The sequence below is a fragment of the Corapipo altera genome, unplaced genomic scaffold (genome assembly GCF_003945725.1).
Source record: "Corapipo altera isolate COAL_440 unplaced genomic scaffold, ASM394572v1 24, whole genome shotgun sequence".
In the NCBI taxonomy this organism is placed as follows: domain Eukaryota; kingdom Metazoa; phylum Chordata; class Aves; order Passeriformes; family Pipridae; genus Corapipo; species Corapipo altera.
This window is the reverse complement of record NW_020884903.1, coordinates 3,365,292-3,392,086: the sequence shown is the minus strand read 5'-3', so window position 1 is coordinate 3,392,086 and position 26,795 is coordinate 3,365,292. Positions and strand designations below refer to the sequence as shown.

Sequence of the window (26,795 nt, the reverse complement as noted above, 5' to 3'; positions counted from 1 at the left end):
AGACCTGAAGATTTCTATGTCAAGGCTAGACCTTGGATAAGAAGATTGACTCTTATTAAGATATGTCCCAGATCTTCTGTAGCTCCTTCAAGTACTCTTCTAAGCACAAGGTGATAAGTAGGACACTGCATTGTTCTTGTCTGAAGCAAAATAAACACAACAGCCCTGCATGCCACAGGTAGGAAGACAGAGCTTACCCAGTAGACACCAGGAGCAAGTTAGCTGTCATCACTGAGATGTGTTTTTGTTCTTATGTTGGTCTCTGAGAGCAGACGGATGTCTGCTTTTGCAGCTGCTCCACATATGCCCCTGCTCGGTTTAGCCAAAAATATTGTGTATGTCTTCCCTACCCCTTGCAGAGACTGAGAACTGAATTTCTGAAACCACTCGTGACGTGGGGTGAGGGCTGGAATCCAGACGCATCAGAAGCACTTCCCAAGCGCCTCCTTCCAGGTTTAGGTTGCTAATTATGAGCCTACTGGTGATCTGTTTTCTCTCTTTCCCCATGCTTAGATTGCCTGTAACTTGCTTGGATATTTGATTGGTGCTTGGCCAGAGTTGCTCTGGATGACATGTAAGGAATAAACAGAAAGAAGAGAATATCACTGGATTCTATAAATATTTAGTACATATAATTCTAGCTTGGAAATCTAAGTACCATATGGTTTTCTACAGTGATATCCCCCACTTCTCCCCATACTCTTTGGTGATTTAGTGAAAAGAATAAATATATGTTTGAAATATAAAGTCTTATCCTGATACCATGGTCCACAATTTCAAGCCTTTTCTTCACATACAGCTGAATCCTATAGTCCTTTCTTGGGCATGGCTCCCATTTTGATGTAATTTTGGGAGCATTGCCTCAGCCAAGGGCTGCATGAGGCTGCATGGTCTGATCCTTGAGAGGTTATTTTAAAAGAAAGAGTGCAGTTTAAATACTGAATAACTTGAATCTGGGAAGAGAAGAAAAAATAGATGCAGTGGTGCAATCAAAGGACATGGAAAAGCCCTGACAGGCACCTCTTTCACCATTTTGGAAAAAATTAACTGTATTAGTCTCTACAATTCTCTTGGTCTCCTGTCCCACAAACTTAAGCAAATGCTTAATTCAATTCTTCAGCGCCCAGGCATGCCCCCTTACTTTGTCAGGGTTCTCTTCTACAGCACACAATCCTTTTACTGCTTTGTATCAGAGAAATTAAAGTAATCTATGGTTTGTTTATGCTTTTTGTTCTTAATATATGATGTCCATCATATTTTTGTAGGAATTAATGAATATGAATTTATTCTGCAGTGATTGCAATTATATACTTTCTTAGAATGTTATAAATATATATTGAGATAAATGTAATGTAGGGAGCTGAGGAGATTGAACCAATTCCACACCTTCCCTTGGGAGGCTGTGAATGAAAAGCAGTTTATTGCTTATAACAGAAGTGTTGTCTTCTGGGTGATACCTTGGTTTAGTCATTTCTCTGCCTGGCCAAACATGGTAATGCACACCTCATCCTCAGCCCCCAGCTGTCTTTAGGATTAGGGTTAGGGTTCTGGGAACCACAAAGGCTACAGCTCCAGGGACACTGGCACTGCAGAAGGCATGCCAAGGGGAGCATGGCGCTGCACTAACATTGAGCCCTCCACACCTTTCTCATCTGGACCAAACATGTTACTTGTTACCTCAATCTCAGACCCAAGCTGCCAAACCTAATTGATAGGTAATCTGTAGGCAGAGGACTACATCAGAATGGCTTATTCATGTCCTTCCAGCTGTAACACTGCACTTCTTTTCTCATGGGGTGATGAATGGTGGATAAGGGGGCTTCTCACCTGCATGCACTTGTCTCCAGACAAAGGGCAGCACAAAGCGTTGAGTCCTGGGAAGACAGGGGACTGAGGTTGCTTAAGTTTAATTTTCAAAACTTCCCTCATTTTGTTACTTCATGCTGGCCAGGACTGTGGAATTTGTGCATGTGTGTGCTGAAGTATTCATCTTGTTTATAGTGTGGGAAATGGGGAAGAAATATGTTTTCAGTTTCATTTGGTATATACAGCATGCCTGAGGTTCTGTCTTAAATTGAGTTTTCTTCACTGGTCTGACAAAAAGTGAGACTTTGAAATAAAAGTCTGAGTTACAGAGAAAGCCAAAATAAAAATTGGATTATATTTGCAAAGAACAAAATCATTGTTTAAAAAGATATGAAGAAAACTTGTTTTTTTCCCCAACACTGTGTCAACTGAAATCTTTCAGTCAGTATTAAATACTGAAATAGAAACAAAGCTAATTTTAAACCAGTTTAAGTTCTTAGATTTTACTCCCATTGTCCAATGTTCTAATGTTGCTGGGTGTAGTCAGTTGATTGTGCTCAGGCACTTTCTGAAGGAAATAATTTCAGGACAGCTGGCCCCTAGAGTGAATATAATCTGAAATGAGAATAGAACTAATAAATCCCCCATTTTGAACTATTATTCCATTTACAACTTGTATTTCATGGTCACTTAAGAGCTGTGGAAAATGATGAATTTCTGCATTTAAATCCAGCCCTGGGCTATATCCATAAAGCTGGTCAGCCGCTCCCATTTCAGGGCAGTTTGGTTGTCATCATGGAAGGAACTTCTGGAAGGGTCCATCTCTCCTAAAGTTGCCATTTTTGCTTTCTTTCCCCAATATCTTGGGAATGTTTGTACTAACATTTTCTATGTTGAGTGAGCGAGTACCCTACTCTCCAGGTGCGAACACAGCATCTGTCACAGTTAAAGCCCAAAACTCCTACTTAGAATTTAATTAATCTTTTGCTTATTCCAAGATATGGACTATTTTCTGTTATTTGACCTGTAGGAAGGGTCCTGGAGGTGCTGGTTGACAGCAGGTTCGATAGGAGCCAGCAATGTGCTCTGGCAGACAAGAGGCAAAACTGCTTCCTGGTTGCATCAGACACAGCATAACCTGTTGGTGATTACTCTGCTGTATTCAGTGTTGGTGTGTCCTCATCTTGAGCACTATGTGAAGTTCTGGGTCCCACAATTTAAGAAGAATATCAAGGTCCTTGAATACTTCTGAAGAAGGGCAACAAAGCTGATGAAAGGGCTGGAAAGAATGTCCAGTAGGATGTGGCTGAAAACTCTGGGCTTGTCTAGTTTGGAGATTCTGCACTTGTGATGGGGCAACTCTGGATCATATAGACTGAGGTGCTGGAAAGCAGTGCTGTGGAAAGGAACTTGGGGGCCCTTGTCAATGGCAAGTTGAATATGAGTCATCAGTGCCGTGGCAGCTGGGAGGGCCAACTGTGTCCTAGGGGGCATCAGGCAAAGCATCACCAGCCGGTCAAGGGAGGTGATTGTCACACTCTGCTCTGCACTGGTACGGCCTCACCTTGAATATTGTGTGCAGTTCTGGGCACCACAATGGAAGCAAGGTATTAAGCTGTTAGAGAGTGTCCAGAGGAGGGCAATGATGATTGTGAAGGGCCTTGAGGGGAAGCCGTATGAGGAGTGGCTGAGATCACTTGGTCTGTTCAGCCTGGAGGAGACTGAGGGGAGACCTCACTGCAGTCTACAACTTCCTCATGAGGGGAAGAGGAGAAGCAGGCACTGATCACTTCTCTGTGATGACCCGTGACAGGACTTGAGGGAATGGCCTGAAGTTGTGTCAGGGGAGGTTTAGGTTGAATATTAGGAAAAGGTTCTTTGCCCAGAGGGTCATTGGGCACTGGAACAGGCTCCCCAGGGAAGTGGTCACAGCACCAAGCCTGACAGAATTCAAGAAGTGTTAGGGCAGTACTCTTGGGCACATGGTGTGGCTCCTGGGAATGGGTGCAGGGCCAGGAGTTGGACTTGATGATCCTTGTGTGTCCCTTCCAACTCAGCATATTCTGTGATTCTCTGAGATAAGGAGACTGAGGGGTGACCTCATTGCTCTCTGCAGCTTCCTGAGGAGGGGAAATGGATAGGAAGGTGCTGAGCTCTTCTCCCTGGGATCCAGTGACAGGACACATGGGAATGGTTCAGAGCTGTGTCTGTTACAGGAGGTTTAGACTGGACATTAGGAAACATTACTTTACTAAGAAGGTGGTCAAACTCTGGAACATGCTTCCTAGAGAAGTGGTTGTGCCCCAAGCTTTTCAGTAACTGTTGTCCTGTCAGAGTCATTTGAATGCCCTGAATAACATGCTTTAACTTTTGGTCAACCCTGAGGTGGCTGGGCAGTTGGACATGATTATTAAAGGTCCCTTCCAAGTCAACTGTTCCTCCCCTCCCCTCCTCTCCCCTCCCCTCCCCTGCCCTCCCCTTTTGCAAAATAAACACATTTCTTCTTCACAATCATGTCATAGAATATTCTAACATATATTGCTAGTGATGGTTTTGTAACCCTTGTATTGCACACCTGTGAGACTGTAAAGAAAGATTCACCAAGGAGGCTTTTTTATAGAAGCTTTTCAGGAGATGATCACCATATGGCTAAAACCACTTAATTGCTTCCTTACTTAATGGGATTTTCTCAAAGCTGTCCTAATTAAAAAAAAAAGTGATAAAACTATCATGAAATATGTAAACATTCACTAAAATAACTTCTTTTTTTTGAACAGACTTAAGAGATTTTCTAGGTTTTAATCTCCATCTTTCTGCTTAAGCAGTTTTCTTAATGGTAACATAAACAATCTGTACCTAAAATAAGTGAATTTTTTAGATGTTTGAACACATGTTCCTTAATTTTATAAGCAACTTAGTAGACTTCAAAGGCATATTTAATGAGAGAAACATTATGAAACAAAGGCAAAAAATAGTTGTTAATGGCATAACTATGCAAACTAGATTTTGGAGAACATAGTCAATTTTGTAGAATTTAGAGAGTTCTAAATTCTCTAACTTAGAGAGGATTCAGATATTAAAAATCCAAGGTGAAAATCACACCAGGTAGTCCAGAGGAAAATCATCTTTTTGTTATACAAATAAAGCACAATTTTACAATGACTCTGTTTTAATCCTCTGCCTGTATAGGCTGAAGTTCAAGAAGCCACTTACTCATGGCATGACAGTCCTGCTTCCTGTTCAGCCTCCTGTGCACCCACCAAGAGAGCTGGTGCGCAAACATCCTGGAGGCAAATTAATCTCTTAATCACATGATGTGCCTGTGATAAATCTAAAATTCAACTATGTGTAGATGAGAAACACAGTAGTGTTAATAATTACAAGATGCTTTATCAATAGGAAGGTTCCCCACTTTTTTCCTTTCCTTTCCTTCCCTTCTTTTTTTTAAGTTAGGATTGTCAGGCCTGAGGATCAAATTGGATTTATCTCCAGACCTAATATAGGAGTGTCAGCATACATTTGCTTGTGGTTCTAATTCCTCACTAGAGACTTTGTCTTGCAGTCTTGAAGTGATATCAAGACTGCTTGATCCTAAGCGTATTTTGGCCAATTTGTTGAGCTTGGCAAAAGTGTTGTGAAGAGTATTTTTCTATTAGAAAAGGGAACTGGATTTTGGTTAAATTAAAAATCACACAATTTAACATTCTGAACTGTTTAAAAGTATTAAAGTAACATCTTTCAAGTACCTGATCACTTTGGGAGTTGAGTTTGTAACTCAAGAATCCATATGACCCTTTATATGTAATCTGTTGCAAGTGCTGGGAACTTAGCTGAATCAACACTGTACTACTAAAAAGTGCTGCCCAAATCTGTTTTTCTTTCAGAAGTATTTGAAAATCCAGAAATCCACTAGTCCTTTTTTTTTCCCACTTTAAAGAGGTGTTTGGTACAGAATCATGGCTAGGCTTCGCAAACAAAGATTTGGGAAGGGCTCTACCCACATTTGTTACAAGCACACTGGTGGCTAAAAGGGCCGATACGAGATAGACACGTCTGGTTGCAAAAGGCACAGCAGAAAGACTCCTTAGGTGGTATATTCTGCAAGGCACGGTTCTTTCTGCGTTGTCTTTTCTCCTCGAGAGTGATCCTGCGTGCTTTCTCAAAAGCATCAGCAGTGTTTTAGATGGTGTGTCTCCAGACCTCCCAATTGGAGACCAGAGTAGACCAGTTATGTTGATCAATATGGCCAAGGCTGAGATGTTGTTTCAGGGAGTCCTTGTATCTTCTTTTCAGGGCTCCTTTCATGCGGCAGCCAGTGGCAAGTTCAGAATGTACAGAATACATTCAGAATGTACAGAATACATTCAGATGAAGATACCAAAGATATGTATATTTCAGTTTGGAATGTTGTTTAGCAAGTAACAAAAATAATTTTCCCTTTTGCTTACTACATTAAAAGATGTAAATGTAAAGATGCATTGATTGAAGTATTTTTATGGCTTTTCTGCTGTTGTCAAACTTAAAGTAAAAAATGAATATAATTTGTGTGCCAAGAATAATCATGAATAGTTTCAAAGAAGAATGATTTAAAATTATTCTTTTCTCCTGGTTTCTAACCTTCAAGAGTGAAGTTGCTTCACATTTCACAGCTTTTCTTCATAGCTGCGAGGGCTGAAAATGGATACGCGTATTCTTTGTAAGGAAAAGTTGGTGACTCGCACAGTCAGGTGAAACTTAAAGAAAACACTGGATCGCTGATAAAGTTTTGGAAACTATTGAAGTGATATTTAAGCTGTGAAGGACTCTTTTGCAACACTAGTAGTGTAATTCTATTTCAGTCTTAAAAGGGGAATGGTTTTAAGCTACCTTCTCTCTCACGTGCTGGCCTGATTTCTGCACTATGAGAATGAATGGAGATCTGATTCTGCACACTGCAGACAGCCAAGCTGCCAGGGTGGAAGCAGTAGTACAGGTTTTATATTTGTTCCACATCGCTGCAAACGGCAGCATATCTATCATCTTCTGCCTCTGACATGTCTTCTTCCCTTCCCTCCCACTGTCACTGCAGTGTCATAAAATTTCTTTCTTTTGCTTCAGCGTTTAAAACCCCACTCTGATTATTTTTTATTTATTTGTAGTCTTCCTGTGGCTTTAGTGTATGTGTGTGTTTGCCATCTGACTGCATCCCACTGCTACGTGATGATATGGGCAAGTGATTGCACAACTGAAAGATTCATTGCTGTAGCAGATGCAGTTGTGAATGAACAATCAAATCAGCTGTAATTTTTAAATTAAAAATTTTTAAAGTAAAAACCTGATTTTTGAAAGTAAAAAACCTATTAGCACTGCATCTAAACCATGCTCATCATGATACGCTTGTCAAAACCTCACTGTGCACATGTCCTAAAATATGTTTTAAGAGTGGTCAAATACTTTTTTTTTGACAGCTCTGGAAATATTCAGTGTCTAGAAAACTAAGAGAGATAAAATGTACATTAAGCGGTTTTCTATATGCAAAAAAGAAAAAAAAAGAAGGTAGCTGAATGAACAGGAAATTTTAGTAGACTTTTTATTAAAAAGGTAAGATGCTCTGGGCAAATGGTGAGCTAATGTGAAATAGTAGTGTAAAGTGGTAAATAGTTAATCAGAAAAAAATTAGAGGAAATAAGTGAGGGTTTTTTTCTTTCAGAAAATAATATTTTGTTGAAAAATTACTCTAACCCTGGAAGAGAGCTCCTTAATACAGAATTTTCCCCATTTTTTTGACATGAGTAAATGTTCTGTACTGATTCTTCCAAGCAGCCAGTAAATATTCTTTTCCATATGCATATGATGAGAAAAGTGGAATGGAGGTTAGCACCCCCAGTTCACTGGGGACTTTTGTGGCCTCTGCACACTATCAGAATGCAAAGGAGTATATACTGTTATTGTGAAACCTAGATGAATTATAGGAACTTACTGAGAAGCCAAGATTTCCCTTCATGGACTACCATTCAGAGGAGAAAAGGACATCTGGGAGGAAAGAAGACATGCAGGGCTCAATGCTCACATCTGCTCCACTTCAGTGCTGCTAGAAATCGGATCAGTCTGCCTTCATATTTCATTTCCTTCTGTAATCTTGACCAATAATTTGTAATTGGTATCAGCTGATCATCTGGCTCTTTCCTTCCATGGCAAAATAAGTGAGCAAAGAAATCTAACCTCCTGCTCTTTACTGTCCAAGAGTATATGAAACTTTGAAAGACAAATATCTCTATTAATTTTTAATGAAGTCTCTGAAACCTCCTCCTAGTCAATCCCTTTTCATTATTTCTGTTATACCTTGTTTTTTTGGGAAACTGGTGTAGGAATACGTGTGAGCTGAGATACAGCTTTGCCAAAACACAGTGTCATGATTTTTTACCTGTTATAACCTTTGTTCAAGGCTGTGTTCTAGGTGAAGGTCCTGGGAGAGGACCTCTAGAAAGTAGTTGCTGAGTCAGAAATAACACATATGCTGCTACTTCCCTTTGCAAAATCCTGCTCATAGACCAGATCTTCAGCTCCAGCTGCTCCTTCAGTCCTGTCTCCACTCTAGGACTTCCTCTGGTAATGTTGGTATTTTGCAGAAGCAAACAGTGTGATTTCAACAGGAGTCAGGGAGGATTTTTATGCCATTCCCATTCCTCATTCATTGGGAATGGTACAGAGTCTAACTTAGCAGCTTCAGTTTTGTGCATGTTTGCAAAACATTGATTGCCCTTTCAGTTTGATATGGAATAGGAATAATATGACCATGTGAGGACGGTTTTCATTAGTGAGCAGAAAGAGGCTGATTCCTCTCGTTAGTATGATCAGCCAGAGGTCTGAAACCAAATAAATAGATTATTTTTAAGGTAGATAACATTGGCATTTATGGCAGGAAGATAACAGTAGTTAAAATCAGTGCTTTCAGAAAAAAAGTAAGAGACTGGTGCGCCTAGTATTTCCCCCTGTATTCCATGTCAGTGCAGCCTCATCTTGTGCACTGTGTGCAGTTCTGGGACCCACAATTTAGGAAGGATGCTAAGGTCCTTGAATGTGTCCAGAGGAGGGCAACAAAGCTGGAAGGAATGTCCTGTAAGGAGCTTCTGAGGACTTTGGCCCTGTCAGCCCATCAGAGACATCTGGACGAGGCCTTTAATAACATGCTTTAATTTTTGGTCAGCCCTAAATTGGTCAGGCAGCTGGACAAGAAGATTATTGTAGGACCCTTCAAACTGAACTGTTCTGTTCTATTCTATTGTTTGCTATTCTATTCTATTCAGACACTTAGATTTTCAAGAGAGAGAACTGTGGAAGGCAGTCAGTCAATCTAGCAAATGTCAGCAGAACACAGTGTGCCTGTTTTCATTCTGATACTTCTCTGCCAGCTTCTGCCACGAGGGTGTTATATCGGCTGTACATTTATGACAGGAGAATGCCCAAATCCCATGATGGCAGCTTTTAACCTTTTTTGTGTGACACCAGTGGTTAAACAAACAAAAAGACTTAATAATGTGCACAGGTGGGGCTTAGATAAAACCAGAGAGACAATAAGAGATCCTGAGGCAAGGGACGTAAATCAAATAGTAAATTTACTTTTCACTAACAACTGCAGCATATGTGCAGTCAGCAGCCCAATGAGACTAAACGGGAATGAAGCTTGAAGTAGAACAGGGATATTTTTAATAACTTAACAAGAAAATTATTCATTTCTACCACATTGAAACTAAAAGCTGAAAACAGTGTGATTATTACTCTATGTCATTTCTAACAGCATGCTACAATAGTTTAGGTATTTTGCAAAAAGAAGAGCAATCTTATGTCACTTAGATACCTGTAGACCAACGAACACTATGACAAGTAAAGGAGTATCATGGAATAGAAGGATCCTTGTGCCTCTGAAGCCTGTAATTGTGTCATGTTGATCTGATAGTCTAGGCTGTCTCAGCATTGGCATAAGGCTCTCTCAGAAGTCATCTCCATTCAGGAGGAATCTTATTTATCCAACAGTTTGTCTTAAGTTTTCAGGTTGCTCATTTCCTACCACCCCTTGTGCTTATTTTCTTTTCAGCTAAATTAATTTCAGATAACTTTTCTCATGCTATTTAACCTAAGGATTCAAAGGAAATGAACATCTGATAGAAGATACTTTATGGCCTGCGTTGTCTGAGCACTTGAGTTGTGAGACTGCTGTCAGTGTTTTTCTTGGCACAGCCCAGCCTCCCGCAGTACAGTGGTAGCTGGGAGCAGTACAGTGGTAAACCCACCAGCAGCAGAATGTGAGCCAGTCTTTCTTTTAATCTGGAAAGCAATCAGCATTGCAATTAGTATCCAGAAACTCTCAAGGACACATGCTTAGCAATTTGGATTTGTGTTTTACTTTGTTTTTGTTGGGTTTTGTTCATGAATAAATCACGTGAGGTCTCCAAATAGCAATTGGCACATGAAATGCAAGGAAGCCTGTGGCCAGTGGAGTATGAACGTACCAGTGCCAGGTCTGACCAGGCTGCTGGAGTGGGCTAACACTGGGCACCCATCCAGCCTGGAGGTAAAAGCATGAACACTTGACTTCATCTCCTTTTTGCCCAATTTGGATCTAAGCAATGCTGGTTTTTCCAATGTTTAGGCAAGGTAAGAGTCTCCCACATTGGCAGAACACACCACAGTTGCCTTCTACACCTGAGAGAGATCTTTGGTGGCAACTCATCAAGCCATTGAGCATCAAACAGTGCAGGGAACTAGTACTCTCTCCTCCCACATGTATGTGGGGTGTCAACCCAGGGATTGTGTCATAGGCTCCATTTAGAGAAAAATAAAAAGCAACATCTAATGGCATTGGGGCATTTAGTTTGCCACTGATTTCTACTGCTCTTCTTTTTTGACTTGATGCTGTAGAATTGAAGTGCACCAAAATCTAGATGTATTCTTAACGTCCTGTGAGTATGTTATATACTACCTATAGAATTAAATGTAAAGTAGTTTCAAATGATGATCTGTTCATGCTCCAACTAATGAAAGCTGCAGATATAGAGAGTAAATATGTTTTGAAATAATCACTGAATGTCAGCCTGCTTCAGACTTTACACCACTTTCTTTTAGTCATAGATACTGTGGAACATATGGGTATCTGTATACTTTTATGTAAACACTTTTACTGTCAGTCACTGAGTATTTACGAGCATTAACTGGGAACGTTCTACAGTGATCAACGAATACTGAATTAGTACTTTAGCCAAATCCCTATACGATGTGTGAGAAGCATGTGTGAAAAGCATGCATAATTGCAACAGAAAGTCTCTTTGAAGATTTAAGACCAAAATTCATCTATAGCTGAAGTGTCCTCAGGTCTCTTCTGCTCACTTTGGCTCTGCCTCCACATAGGATCACATTCCCATTTTGACCTGAAACAATTTGTTCTGTGGATGGGTGTCATGGTTTGAGATAGCCCCAAAATCCAATTCTCTAGCTCCATCCCCCCTCTCACATCTCAACCTAATGTGAGATGGGTTTTTCCAGACAAAACACAACCAGACTTAGAATGGGGGAAAGGGAATATATTACAATGACTGTACAAATAAATACTATAACACATTATACACACGATCACAACTATCTCTACCATGACATATAGTATTTACAATGGATCAGATCTCCTCTCCCCTCCAAATAAAAGTCCAGGAGGGAAAGAAGGACAGATCCTTTCCAGTCTCTCAGGGCGGCAGCTTCTTCTAAGGCAGCAGGTTCTCCTCATCTCATGCATGCAGCAGCTGATAGCTGGATCTCTGCCAGCACTCACGATGGGGGTATCCCCCTCGGCCCCTTGACACAGGCAAAGGGGTCTTCCGTGGGCTTCGTTGACCCCAGACAAAGGTCGCTCCACCACGGTCATATCACAAAGACGCAGGGGGTCTTCGTGACGGTCTGGTATCTCCAGGAGATTGAAGCTCCTTGCAGGGCCTCTGTGCCCTGTCTCAGGCTGCGAGCTTCTTTGTAGCTTGCAGCAAGGGAGGGCCTCCAAGGCCAACCTCCCACACCGTCCCGGCTCAGCTCTCAGGACGACTGAGCTTCTCAGCTCCTCTCTGCAGTGCATGCTGCACTTCAAGGCTCTTTCAAGTAAGAGTCCATCATCTTCCTCCTTCCAGGAGGTCTTAAAGGAGTTTGGGGGGGTCTGGTATCAGTTCCTACCCCCAGAACTCCGTGGTTCTTCTGCTACCTTCTGCTGCTTCCTCCAGTTCAGTTCTTATCTGTCCTGGCTCTTATCCAGAGTCTCTGGACACTGCCGCCGCTTCTACTCTGTCTCTGTAGCTCCCAACTGGGGCTGGGGGGCCCCAGAGGCCCCGAGGGGCTCCGGGCCCCTTTCCTCGTGGCTCTACCACAACATGGCTACTTCTTCTACCAACCAAACTACAACTCTTCTCTTCCGGTGCTTGTGATATGTTTTCATTTCTGCAGGAGTGCTCATTGGGCAGAACTTCAAAACTTCCAGGGGTCTCCACCCCTGGGGGTTACCACTTTTTTTCAGCCTCTGGGGGAAAACAAGGTTCAAACCACTACCATGGGCTTGTCATTTCCACCACCATGCTGTGGGGTTGACATGCACAGCACCGCGGGTGTGGAAGGGATTGTACTCACTTCCTCTTGGCTGTGCAACATCAGTCCTGCTCCACATTTGGAGCTGTGGGACACGGGCAAAGCAAGCTGGATGTTGTGCTGTCACAAGTCTGGCAGTGGTGCAGCTGAGCGCGTTGTCCGATGGCTGCTAAATCCCTGCTGAGTTTTATGTCTTCTGCGTGCTGCCCTGGGCAAGCTGCAGTTTGACCTTTATTAGAAGATCAGTGAACAAAAAGAAACAATGGGTACTTTAAAAGAAGAAAAAGTGCCATGAACCAATGTTGTACATATTGCACATATCCGTAATTTCTTAATGTTGAATGTTTTATGCAAGCAGTGAGGCACCAAAATCTTGGCAATGTACGTTTAGTTTCAAATAGCTGCTCTCTGTATACATATCAGTGTTTGGAAAACAAATGTTTGGTTAATACGTGGTTAAGCACTTTTGCAATACAGAGTGTGTTCTTCACTGCAAAGTATCTTTCCTGAAAAAGCAAAGTCTACTTTTGGTTTTTGAATCCATGCAGACATAGTTTGTAAGCAGTGATTTAGATCTTACGAATACATCAGGAGCCCTTTGAACTTGTATGTTGGGTAGGTCAGTGCATGCTAAATATTTTTATAAGTAGTTTTCTATGCAATTTTGCTTCCCTCTTCCTCCCACACATTTACTTTGCATGACCAATATTCTCTGAAAGTGCAACTTCAGATATTTTAAGTAAAACACATGGCATACTCTGCAGAAACTGGACAGTCACATTAAGGCAGTGCAGGAGTAAGAGTGAGCATGTGGATATTAATATTACTAAATTTGTCTTTTATTTTTGTAACATAATTAATTTTCAATTTGTGGGTGAACATGAGATAAGAAAGGCCTAAAGGCAGACCTACCAGGGCTCGGCAACTCTTGTACTTTACCCACGGCGAAGCTTTGCCCTGAATGTGATGTCAAGGTTGCCATGTGAACCATCATATGTAACCTGTCTTTTGAACCAGCAGAGACAAGTTATGACAGCATGACTACAGACTGTGAGCATCCATGTTCACTGAAGTGCTAGTTGTGGCTCAGACCAGGTCTGCAGTCCTCAGACCCAGATAATTTATGTGTGAGTTTCCTAGCAAAGTAAGTACAGAAGCAAACATTTCTTTCCTAGTTCAAACTGAGAGAGGTCAAGGAACCTCTTTAAGTAGTTTCTAGCTGCTACCATCCCCAAGATCCAGTTCCAACAGCAAGGATCAGCAAGCACGTCTCTAAGTCCATCTGGTTGGTAGCCTTTTGGTACCCTCAAAAGTTTCTGCTATTTTTGTATCACAAAGAGGATACTTAGTGGTGATAACAAACAAATCATTCATAACACTGTGTAGCACCTGTGTAATACTGCCAGTCCATGTTTCCAGGGGTGATGCTTACGATTCTTGGGTCTGTTTTGCCTCCAATCCAAGTGATTACAGTTGCCTCTGAGGCCCATGGGAATTCAACCGTAAACGTCTACAGCAATGCACTCTGAAATATTAGATCCACTTAGAAATACTAGATGTTTTACAGTGACCAAACGAGATGAATGGAAAGTATTAGCATTTATGCACTCTTCCTTAGTTTATCACTGGTGAACTGTTAACTCAGTATTACCTTTTTTGTTTTATTAAATTAATTAAAAAATAAACAAATGCTATAGAAAACCTATGAAGGGAAAAAAGAAAGAACCTGGTGCATGTATGGAAAGATGAGTATGCATGAATAAGACTTTTGAAAAGTTTTTAAAACTACAATAAAAATAACCTTTAAAATACTTTGTTTACCCAGTATTCAATATAAAATCAAGCTTTTTACAGTTCTTTAATCTGCAAGCATTGTCTAATTTATCGTTTAACATAAGCTTAACATTGTGATACATTACTGATGCTGAATTAATTTTTCTCTTTAAGAACGACTGGTTGTTCTTTTTTCCCATTTTTGTGTATTTGTAACAAAATATTAAATATTTAGAGTTTGAAGACTTTTATATATTATACATGGTGTTTTACACATGTGTTGCTATATATTTTACCTTTTTTTCCTATTGAAGGCATTGTAATTTGAGTTCTATTAGCTCTGCTGCTTTTCTGGTTTTATTCTGTAAACCTGAAATAAAGAGGAAGTTAATGTGTCTGCCATTCTAAAGAAAGGTACTAATACCTCACCTCACCAAAGCTTTGTGCATTCAGTAGGAGATGAATAATTGTTATTTGTGAGAAACAGTTATTCTAGAAAGGCAAAAAATTTAAATTTTAATTTCAGAAAACTGAAATGCTGAATTCTAGAGCACCAAACAAGAATGTAATGTTTAAATTATGCTGGCATTTGTGGTTTTGTTTGACTACTAGTGAGAGTACATCAAGTAAAAGAATGGTTTTAACCTGTATGTCCACAGCTAACTCTATTCTCAGTGTAGGTAAAGTGAGAAATTTTGCTTAGTTTTGTTAGAATCAATGAACTTTAGGAATGGAGCAGGGTCACAATGTCCTAGAAAAATTCTGTATAAACACAGAAAATTAGGATGATCCCTTTCTGAAGTAGTAACTTTAAAGTATACAACTGAAACCAGCAGAGGAACACAGATTATCTGATGAGGAAACTGCTCTATTAGGAGTCTGTTGATATGATAAAATAGTTTCACATAGTGATGCAAAAGTCATAAAATTCCTTTTGTCCTACAAAACTTACTTTTGCAACCCTAACTTGTAGTAGTCCCTTGTCTTAAAATATTGTGTGCAATTTGATTTACTTGATCAAGGAAAGGTAGAAAAACAATTTCAAACCCCTAACTCTTTTTTTCTACATCCTATAAGAAAGAAGGAAAGACATGGAAAATAATTCTAAAGCTCCCATTTACTGTAATTACATTTCAGAATGTGTTTCTGGCTGAGTTATAAGTTTTAGTCAGTAACGTCTACTACAATTAAAGCTGCCCTGTAGGTAAATGATTTAGTTTAGATGAATGAATTATGCTTTACTAGTTGCAGATCAAGGGCTATGACCAATTCATTGTACACTGTAATTCTTACAGGGATTAAAAAAAAAAAGCTGTTGCTCTGTGAGATCTCCTGAATAGGTTTCCTGTTCTTCTGTTTTAACTTCGTAGTTTGAAAGCCTCTTTTGGAGCAAAGAGCACAATGCATAGACTGTTATCAAATGCAAAATATGACCATGTATGAATGCTCAAATAAAGTGAGAAATGTTTGTGGAATGACTGCAGTATTTACCATTCTTTTTTTGTACTGCCAGAGATAACAAGTAGGAATAACTGATTTTTGTTTTAGCTTTTGCTGTGAAAAACTGGGGAGCAGATTGCTTGGGGTCGAGTAAAGCAGTTTATTATTCTGCTTTGCAGAAGAATATACATTTCTCTATTTTCAAGTGATCTTTTGTTTTCTTTTTAATTCTCACATTGAGGTCAGTTTGTTTTCCTTTTCATGGGGAAATGGGAACAGCATACATTTGTGACTGATTTTGGTGAATAAACTATTCATGTGCAGAATTTCTCCCTGCTCTGTGTTTAAGTATCACTGTTCAGGTTCTCTATTGCTAGCCTGAACTGTACCTTACATCTTTCACAACAACATGCTAAATGATTTTGAAAGATCAGAAGCACTTGGTTTGGAAAGAAATGTGAGCTGCACCAGAGGCAGAGCTCCCACAGGGGTCTCCTGGGTTCTGGGGTGTAGGATACAAGAAGGAAGGCCCAGCGTGGCTCCATGGGAGTACAATGTGAGGAAGGAGAACGTGGTGCAAATAAGAAGTGCTGGTACTTGAAGGCTACCACTTTTTAATTTGTTTGAATGTGAGTGGTTGAATGTGAAGGACCTCAGAAATAATGCAAAATTAATTTTTGATGAGATGCTAGACCTGTGTACAGAAAAAAATCAAATATAGAAGTATTATGTAGAAGACTAGCAAATTTATACTGTTCTTACATTAATTAATACCAGATTAGGGTGTATTTCAATTCTTTCTAAAAAATCCCGAAGTGAAACTTTCAGAATCAAGAACTCAGATTTTTTTTTACCGGATATTTAGCAAAACTGCCTTAATAGGCAGATTTCAGCATAAAGACCAGGATTATTGAAACAAATTCATTAATATTATTGTGAAACCTGGGTACGCAGTTGTTGGGAGTTAGGTTTGTTAAACATGTACTTTACTACCATTTGCTGCCGAAGTGCAGCCTTGTCTAGCTAATCTTCAGTGACAGTAAGAGCCTTGCATCTATAAAACAACGAATTAAGTTTTCTACCAGTTAAGACTATGAAGAGCTAGCCTAGTGCACTCACCTATGTCCAAGGAACTATGCAGATGCCTCAGCTGTCATCAGAGCTGATTACAGACAGAAAGCCTTATAAAAAAATAAAAGTTAAAATGGGAACTGCATATTTAAAATGTGTTAATTTCACATTTTCAAATAATTAAGATTATATCCTCTCATTAAATGTTAAAAGTCTAGTATGTCCATGTTGCAGTTTAATAAACTGTTTGTTGTGTCTCTAAACCTGAATCCAAGGTCTCCCTTTTAACAGTGAACCAAATTCAGCCACCACATCCAAATCCGTAAAGTCCTATTTCCTAGTATAAACAATTACATCTGCACAATGAAACAGTGCAATTTTTTCCCTACATACAAATCTTTCAGAGGAGAAGAAAGATTTTCTTGGCAGGGATCGAACACATTAATTAGCATTTAAATATTCGTACTTAAATACTAGTGCTTAAATACCCAAAAAGGTATTAAGGTAGTTTGGTTGGATAAAATGTATTAGCAGTTAACATAATGAAACATGTTAAAATATTAAGGACTTTCTGGTTATTCCTCTTTGTGAAGGAAGGAAGTAGGAAGTAGGATTAAGACTCACATAGGGGTGACATAAATGCTGTCTTGCCTGGGTGAACATCCTTGTCCTTGGTGGATCTGTATGCTGTTGTCTTTGCATGGAATTCCAGTAAAGGGATTGTGCTTCATACACATGGATCTTCTAGGTACTCAGCCAAAATCTTCCTTGATGAATTTGAAAGTTATTCCTTCATTGCTCTCAACAAAATTGATTCAGAACTGGGTTAATCAAAGTGCTAAGTATCACTAAAATATGAGTATGCGAGCTCCCAGCAAATAATCACTTATTCTGTACTTCTGGAGAGCAAAAATATCTGTCTGTCCGGAATTCCTTGATCATTTTCATACTTCCCATATTGTGAAGGTTTATTATTGTTGGGGGTTTGGGTTATTTTTCTTTACCTTGAGCTAAATTTCTGTTCCAGTTGAAAATGTCATTAGAAGTAATAAATATTTCTTTGTTTTTTTGTTGTTTTTTTTTCATCCCATACAGTGTGAAAGGAGCAGATGCTGGGAACGTGATCAGACTATTTGTACCAGATATTGGGATGTTCATTGCTAGTCTGACAATATGGCTCCTCTGCCGCAACATGTTTCAGAAGCCAGTAACCGAGGATGCAGCACAGTGCAACATGCAATTTGAAAATGAGGAAATGGTATCAAATACACACTTCTATCTGTATGGCTTTTAGTGAGCTTTGGCATTTCTGTCTGAGATGTGTTCTGAAATGGTTTCATGAGGACTGGGTATGTTAAAAAGTGAACTTACTTTCAGGAAACTAAATGATTGGTTTTAAAGTGGAAAAGCTAAAGTTATTATCTTGAGAAAACAAAGCGGAATGTGAAAAGCGGTAGGTGAATGTGAAATGCTACAGGATTTTTCAAGTCATTTTGAGTTAAGAAACAATCATGACAAGTTGTTCACAAGTTCTTCTTCACCAGAGCTGCTGTTTAAGTCTGCCAAGGTTGTTCTGCTGCAGTTTCTTAGATAGCATCCCTACTTCCAAATTTTTTATCCAAGAATAACAGCAGTGTCTGAATGACTATCAGAAACTACTCTTAAGAGAAAGGAAGAGAGACTGTGTATTAAGTTCATGGAAGGAGTTACCTAAAACTGTGGTTGTACTGAGTGAGCTTGAGGATGATATTGGGGAATGACTTAGCTGGAAGTGTTGATGTGTTTGCTGTGTATTTTACTAGTGGGAAGAAGAATAGCAGAGATACTGAATGCAGAAAAATCCACAGAAAGGGGAAAACAAGTTTATAATATAAAAAACCACAGTGGGAATTTAGCCCAGGGTCCAGAGAAATTCATGCTACTAATCTTAACATGTTTTTTATCAGACTGTCTAGCATGCCCTGGGTCTCATTTTCTGTCTTCTTTTACATGGGTGGAATGTTTTTTTCTTTACTCTCTAAATGCCATTTTTATGGGAGACAATTTCAACTTGCTCATTTCAAACAGAAATTGAAATGAGTAAAATATTTAGGGGGATCAGTTGCCCATTTTGGTGCCACTACATAGAGTAAAAAGAGGCCTCTCTGCATGTTGCCATGTTGTCTGGATTGTGGCAGTGCCAGAAGCTGGTCAGGTTTCTAGCACATGAGAGATCAGTATCAGGACTGTGCTTTATACTCAGTTGCAGCTGGAATTCTTATGGGCTCTCCTGGCAACTGAGGATTGCCTGAAGGCTGCAGCTTTTTAACTACACATTGGAGGACTTGTAGGTTTGATCTGATGAACGTATGCAAGGTTTTGTGTCTCCTGGAACCTGGTTTTATCAGCTTTGAATCTGCTTTATCATTAGAGCTGTGCAAAATGGATTTAGCAGCAGGCCAGAACCTTGGGCTATACCCAGAAGTGGAGATGTCTGAAGTATTAAGAAGTGTAGCTTATTAGCATGGTCTGTGTTCAGTGCTTCTCTTAAAAGAGTTTCATTTTACCAAAGTGGGCTCTAACAGACTTTTTTGAAGCCCTTGATCTCCTGAAAAGAAAGCATGCATATTCATAAAACGGGAGTAATCTGATGGCAGAAACTCAGAAGAAAAATAGAAGGCCATGGTTAGGTTCCTCTGAACCTCTATGATGATGCTTAGATATTAATTTCTTCTTTGGTTCAGAGATGAGCCTGAGCCTGGAGAGTGGGTCAAAGGGAGCTCAGTCTACTGGAGAGGATGGGTGCTGGCTTCCAGGCAGGGTTCAACAGTTGTTTGCCTACAGTGCAAGGGAAAAACTGAGCTAACAAACACTAATTACATAACATGGAGTGTAGCTTTTTATTGGGCTATCCTGGACTTGCTACCTCAAGGCAATCCACCAGTGCAACTAAAAAGTCAAAATTATTCCACAAAGGAAGAGTGAGAAGGAGAAGAAAAGTCTGACTGCAAAGAAATATTAATATTAGGCAAATAGAAATATGTGTAAATACATTTGACTTTTTCACATCAAAATCCAGTGCATATTATTTATGTTCTGTAAACTGTATGTATAACAGAATATTTAGTGAACACAGCAGCTGTGTTTAGATTTAGTGACACCAAAAACTCCAACACAGGTATATTTTTTTAAAAAGGGGTAATATTTTCTGTTGTGTGAGGTGATCCCAAATGCTTTAGAGAATTCTGATCTTCACAACTGAAATGTGAATCTGTATCAGAGCAACCTGCTTGTTTTTTAAAGATTGAGTGAAATGGAGAGTGGAAAATTAATAGCTATTAAACATATTTTTGCAAACTTCAGTTTTCTCTTTCTAGATGTCTGCACATAACATCCTGGAATCATTTCTGCTATTTAGGAGGAGGCGGGAGAAGCAGCTGAATCTGCTAGGAATATGTATTTGGCAGGACTGACTGTAAGGAACCTAATGCATATGCAGAGCATGCAGCTGAGTGTCTGCATTTGGGAGAATATTGGCATGATCTAAAATGAGTCCAAACTGTGTAGATTTCACATAATATTCAATTCTTCCTTGATAGAGTACACTGGAAAAGGGAAGACTAAGTAAGTGACCAGTCCTTCGAATTCTGCCTTAACCGACTGATGCCTATGGCTGTATCTTGTTGCAGCTTGTTACTGATGCTGTAGCTCCATTGAATTAGAAAACACAGAATGAGTTGCAGCAACAACTGTCCTACAAAGAGACACTTCAGGAAAAATGTTGAGCTTGGTACTGTGCCTTCAAGTGAAATAGTCCTGAGTTTGTTGAACCAGCCCCGTAGCCAACTCTAGAGTTGAAGAGCTTTGGCTGAGAGTCCTTGCCACCAGTCATCAGAGATTCGTGGTACAAGGTTTTGTTAAGAATGCATCAGCTGATTAAACAGGCTTAGCAGAGCCATAAGAGAGGTAATTTTTCAGGTTGCTAGATGCCTAGCCTATAGAAAAGATGGTTCTACAAATCAAGAAATCAGCACTGTGAATTCCAGACAAAAGCAGAGTGTCTTGAAGCTTTACTTTTTTTGCATTAAATTATTTACACTGAGTGATTCTCAGAGCTCTTTGCTTTAGGGTAGAGTGAAATACTAAATTTGCTAAAACTAACCTTTTCAAAGGTCTGTGTGAACCCATCACATTTCAGTTAATATATGGGCATACCATAAAAATGCCTGGAGTTGAGTAGCAGTTTGTGATACTCAGTTATGTGCTGTATTTCAACATGGCAGTAGCCTCTAGAAACCAGGCAGAGAGTACAAGGGATCAGATTGCCCATGGATTGAGATGCAATTCAAAACAAGAAAAAGTATCAGAATCCAAATTAAGGACAACAAGGGTTCATTGAAAAATGGATGTCTTTCTTCATTGCGCTGCATCCAACTTTAAGGGAAACAGAACTCCATCACAAAAGTGTATTCTATAGAACAGAAGTGGGGGGAGGAAGCTATGAGGCGGTGAGACTCTCAATTATTTGTAAGTAATGCTATCCCAGCAATAAGCAAAGAGTGTGGTTTTAATTAACAGTGAGTCATGAAATAGGAAGGTCTGCCAGATACCAGGCTGCAGTCCAACTCATTACCACCCCTAAATGGTTGCACACTTGGAGCAAACGTGTCTGCAGGCCTTTTTATTAGGACTTAGAAAATTTAAAGCAGGTGAATTCAGCTGGAGACAGGCCCGGATTGGAAATGCCGAAAAGCAAAATACCAGTCACAAGGTGTAAAAGGTGGAAGAAAATAAGAAAGAACAGTTAACTCCCAGCTGCAGCTGAAAGTATGACATTTTTGATTTGGTGCAGATGGTGGTTTGTGTGCCAAAATACAGATACAGTATATACAGTCTGATAGGTATTAGAAAGGAAGAGGCTTTTTCTTGAATCTGTGGATGAATTGCCTAATGCTTTAAGTGACAGTGGCAGGGAGGAAACTCCTCTGCAACTGCACAACTTAAACTTTAGAAAAGGTGTGGATCTTAATTGAATAAAACAGTTGTAGTCTTCAATGCAACTTCCTCCCACTTGCTGCCTTGCCTATTCAAGCTTGTTTCTCATCCATGATCTCCTAGAAAGCAAATAGGACCGCTGGGTCTGTTCTTTGTCCCATAATCTGAGGCAAGGTTGGTTCCAGAGCCTCCACACCTGTTGTTTTCTGCAGAAGGCAGAGATTTGTTTGGGATCTCAAAAGGGAAACAAAGTAAAAAGAGGAAATAATTTTAAAATAAACTAAAGTTTGAGAAGAATGTGCGGACAGCTTGACCTGGAGTCAGGATACTGGACTCTAATCAGAGGACTAGCATCATTCTCACTTCAGCCGCAAACTGGGTTTGTGTCCTCAAGTCTATTACTTCATCTCTCTCTCGGCTTCTCTGTCCCTTGACACATAGAAGCAATAAAAATGCTCATTTTCCTAGCTTTGTCTTTCTAAACAGTGGCATATTTGTCATATGCCTACATCGGGCACATAGTACATGGAGAGCTCTTATTTGGTCCAGGACTCCCAAGTGTAACTGTTATACATACAGGAGAGAACAGACAGGCTCTGAGAAGTGCACATGTCCCATGCCTTGTCCAAGGACATTCTATCCTAGAAATTGCCCATTTAGACCAGTATCCTTATCCTTAAAGTACCTGGTCCCTGCTGAATAAGGACAGCAGCATGTCAGAGAATACCCTTTTTCTCCCATCTCCAACATTAAAATTTATATTGCTCTCTCCTAGTGCAAGAATGACTTTAATCCTAAAACATGTGGTTTCAAATCCCTTCCAAAAAAAAGTTGTTTATAATTATAACTATTCTGGATAATCTTGTTAAACATATAATTACCCAGACCCTTTTAAAACCTCATTAATTTCTTGGCTTCAGTGGCGTCATGAAGCAAGGACTTCCAGAATTTAATAAGTACTCTCTGATTTTATTTTGAATTTAACACTGTTTAATTTTATGGAAGGTCTCTTGTATTACATGTTATAAAACAGAGTGAGATAGTTTAAGGGAAATCAAATGTATTTATTATCTTCCATATCTGTCCTTTTAAAAGTAAACAATCTCTGTTCTTTTTTTTTTCCAATTTCTTCTGTCATGTTAATTATGTTTTTTTTCTGAACAAGCTATAGATCTGCAATATTCATTTGAGCTACAGGGATTATCAGTTTCTCAGCATTTCAGGCAAGGTCTTATTGTAGATTTAAATGATAATGTTATGACATTTGTTATGAGGTTCAGAGATTTGGGGTTTGAACAATTCTACTGGTGTGTCACCTACCTGGATGTCCTGTGTAATATGGATAATTAGTTTAGCTTAGAGCACAGCTCTGAGAAAGCTCTGATGTCCCAGTCTTTGCAGTTGCTAAACCCTTGCCCTTTTTCATTCCTTCAGATGCAGAGATCTCCTTTGAGCAGTTTACAGTGGTGTCCATGACCCTGTCTACATGACCATGACATTTTTCTTAAAGCCTGTGATGGGTTTATTTCTCCTAAGATGATTTATTGTTCTGTGTTTATCTTAATTTAATTTGATTTTACCAGAATCAAACATTCACCTGACCTGATTAGCTCTCATTGATGTGGAACCCTTTGACCCCGATGTCTCTAAACATCGTCTTCCCATATGCAACTTCTTCTCCTTCAATAATTGCTTCTCTTCAGAGACAGAAAATTATGGCTATTGTGGGAAATATTGTGGGAAAAGAACTTCTTAGAGAAGATTGGAACTTTTATGCTACTTTGAGCTCCCTGATGACACCTCTTTTATTTCTCATCTTTTTTTTTTCTCATTGTCATCTGTATTTAGCACAGCATTGGTTTACCTTTTCCAACTGGTTATAATTGTTTCTTTGGTTCTGACCTCTGGAGAACTGGTCCAAACCTGCTTGGTCTTAGTGTGCTTTGAACATGGTGTAAGTAGGATTTAATACGTTATTTCTCTGGTTCAAAATGGGTAGATGAGGCTCCCTTATCTCTTTGCTCCTGATGTTTGTAGTGGTGAAGTTTGCCAGACCTTATACAGCTGCCTCCCTCGGTAACAATTCTAATGCATCTCATCTTAACAAGGGTCAAAAGTTTACAAGTTACATTAGCTTCTTGGTTTGATGCACATGTCTTTGGATAAGTCTTAACACAAATATGTAATTACAGTGCAGCAGGCTACAGCTACATAGTACTACATAGTGCAGTGCATTATGTATCACCAAATGCTGTTAGCCTGTTCGGCATGAAACTTTAGTGTGCACCTGTCCTGTTTCGGTTAGAAACATCCCATGATGCATTTTTTCTTGTGTCAGCTCTTCACTGAGGTTAATAACAGTTCTTCATTCCAAATTTTGAGATACAGTTATTAACCAGGAGCTGAAAATCCTGGAATACTGGTGCCTTTGGACAGCCTAAGTGATGAATAACATAGCACAAGAAGGAATCTCTTGGGTCACAGAATTTAATCTGCTGCTATTGCAGGCAGCTGTATCACACAATTCCCTTTTGGAAGGTAGGAAGCACTGTCTTGAAAACGGGGCAACTTTTTTTCATCCCATTGCTACTGAAACGACCCCGTTCTGTAATTTTGCTTTTCTGGTGGTTAGAAAACATCTAATTTAGATTGCATGTGTATTCATAGCTGCATTATAACCCTTTTAGTTCTTCTGCTCTTTTGCTTCAATACACTGTTTCCTTCTCTAGCATTTATTGCTCTGATAGTTTGGGGGGAAAGAAAAAAAGAATCTTTCCTTAAAATTTGGTCTGCAAGACAAAAGAAGACAAGTAATTTTGGATCCTCTTGTAGATTAGAAGTCCCATTCTCCTGTTCATCCCAGTAATCTGAAATTCTTCAGGGTGGTACTGGTGAAGTACACAAGCCACTTCAGTATGAGCTGAGGGAATACTGAAAATAACCACAGCACTATGGTTGGGCTATTTATCGTCCTTCTTAGGAACGTGCATAATGGTACAATGTGTATATTACTTGAGCCAGGAATTACTCCATATAGGTGCTATGTGGCTTTGTATACCTGTACTAGCTTATTTAGAGTTTGTACTGAATTGTGCCTTATAGTCATAACCCAACTCTTCCTATTTCCTTTTCAGTGAAAAAACGCGTTTAATCATCCCAAGCCAAACCACCAAACTCTGCCTGTGAGTTTCCTCTCTCTTTGGCATTTGGCTTATATGCCTGACAGCTTTTTGAAGTCAAGATGTGAAACTGTGTTTCCATATTGGCCAAGTTGAGTTTTGTGCTGAAATCACTTGGTGTTTGCTCAGGTGCAATGGGTACATTGGGAAGTGAAAGAATCTTTGGCTCTTTCAGTACAATATCTATTGTATGCAGGATTTAATGAGTTGCCTTCCTGTTATCATGATTCAGAACTGTGCTTTTCTTTATTAATTTTTTTTCATTTCCTCTTAATGCCTCTGTCCCTATGTGCTTCCGGTAAATAGCTGATCTTTTTTTTTTGTAATGAATGACTCTTTCCTACAGGAGATTTTACTGCGGAAGTGTATGTATGTCATTCATTACTATAAAACACTACAAACACATTGAAAGTTATTTCTGATAGTGCATCACTGATAAATTTATCTAATACTACCCAAGCTTTAGCACACTTGAGATGTATTAGTGATAATTTTTTTCATTAAGATCTATATGACTTAAAGTTAATTTAGGATTTTTCTCTCCAGTAATTCAGTTGAGTAATATAAATTATTAAAATAAACTGTTTAAATTCCAAAAAGGCTCTATCTCATTAATGTCACACCTACCAAAATGTTCATTACAGTCTCACACTTGATTAGTTCAGCTCATTTTGCCGGGTCTTTCACTGAAGTCAGACGGTTTTCTTTTTCTATCCTGGCTTGCAGTCCGCAACCTTCCCTTCCCTCACAATCCCACGCACATGTACCGTGGTGTTCCCCTCTGGCTTTCTGTAGACCAGCCTTAACTCCCTTTGAGCATCCCATGTGCCTTGCACAAGATGGCCTTAGAGAGATACTCTTGCTAAGCAGCCCCATTTCTGTAGGGATCAAGCTGAATTACATGTGGTAATTGTTTATGTGGAAATGTTTGAATTTATTTTGTGGCAGGAAAAGCAGGGACATCTGCTTCTCTCTCACATGCTGATGCTTTCAGAACAACAGTGGAGTTCTTCTACACTTTCTTGCAAAATTGGAAATTCAATAAATGATTGCCTTAACATGGTTTAGTATTGACTGCAGGTTAAAACCACAATCATTTATATCACATTAAAGGCTTGCAGTTCCTTTGATGATAAAAGAAGTAGTGGTTAGATTTCTTTTTCGGCTTTTGCGCTCACAGCTGTGTCTAACTGAAGAATACTGTGTTATTTTGATTATTTTTTCTAGATGCACGTATGTATGTGCAGCTTCTAAAGGCAAGTACTTAAATTAAATCCTCCTACTGTTGTAAGTATCTCATATTTAAAGATAAAGGTTGGAGACCTTTTTTTGGGACGGGGAAGACGTTTTTATAGCAAACTTAAAAGTATGAACTCGGTCACATAATGATAGGTTGACTGCAGCAGCTTAGTTATGATGGAGGCAATTGAACTAAAACAATATGAGAGGGAGAGTCTATTTCTATTGTTCTGCTGGTATATTTGAATCAAATAGCTTATCTCAGATCATTCCTAAGCCAAACCATTCATTACATGGGTTTTTTGAAATGAGAAGGTAGTTCAGAAACTTGGTCATAGTAATGGCTTGAACAGTCATATAAAAGATGTCTGATAAATAGTATCTGTGATGCTTTATCACAGGTATGGAATAAAAATATGATCTCTGATTAGAGGGAAAGAAATAGTTACAGGAAGTGTTATTTTAGTGAGAGAATCACGGTTTTACAGTAGCAGTGTTAACAGGGTGCTGTGAGTGTGTGCCTCAGGGCACATAAACTGTGGGGAAGCATGAAGACAATCCAGCCCACTTTAAAGAAACTAGTGTGGCTGTCAGCAGCAGGGGTTAGTAGTCTGTGCTGAGGTCTGGGATACTACATCTAGAAAAGTTCTTATGAAGATTAACATTGGCAGAAGGAGAGAGACCATGAGGCTTGTGTTGTGGCGTGCTTACTCTCGTATC

At 39.4% G+C, this 26,795-nt stretch overlaps 1 protein-coding gene across 2 annotated transcripts in view; it reads left to right on the top strand.

Annotated features, from left to right (window-relative positions):
- PIEZO2 (piezo type mechanosensitive ion channel component 2) overlaps positions 1 to 26,795 on the top strand; it is a 297,287-nt gene that overhangs the window by 144,540 nt on the left and 125,952 nt on the right. For both annotated transcript variants that reach the window (XM_027650978.1, XM_027650979.1), the window contains exon 5: positions 17,779 to 17,941. In XM_027650978.1, coding sequence (XP_027506779.1) covers positions 17,779 to 17,941 — 163 coding nt within the window. The remainder of the gene's footprint in view (positions 1 to 17,778; positions 17,942 to 26,795) is intronic.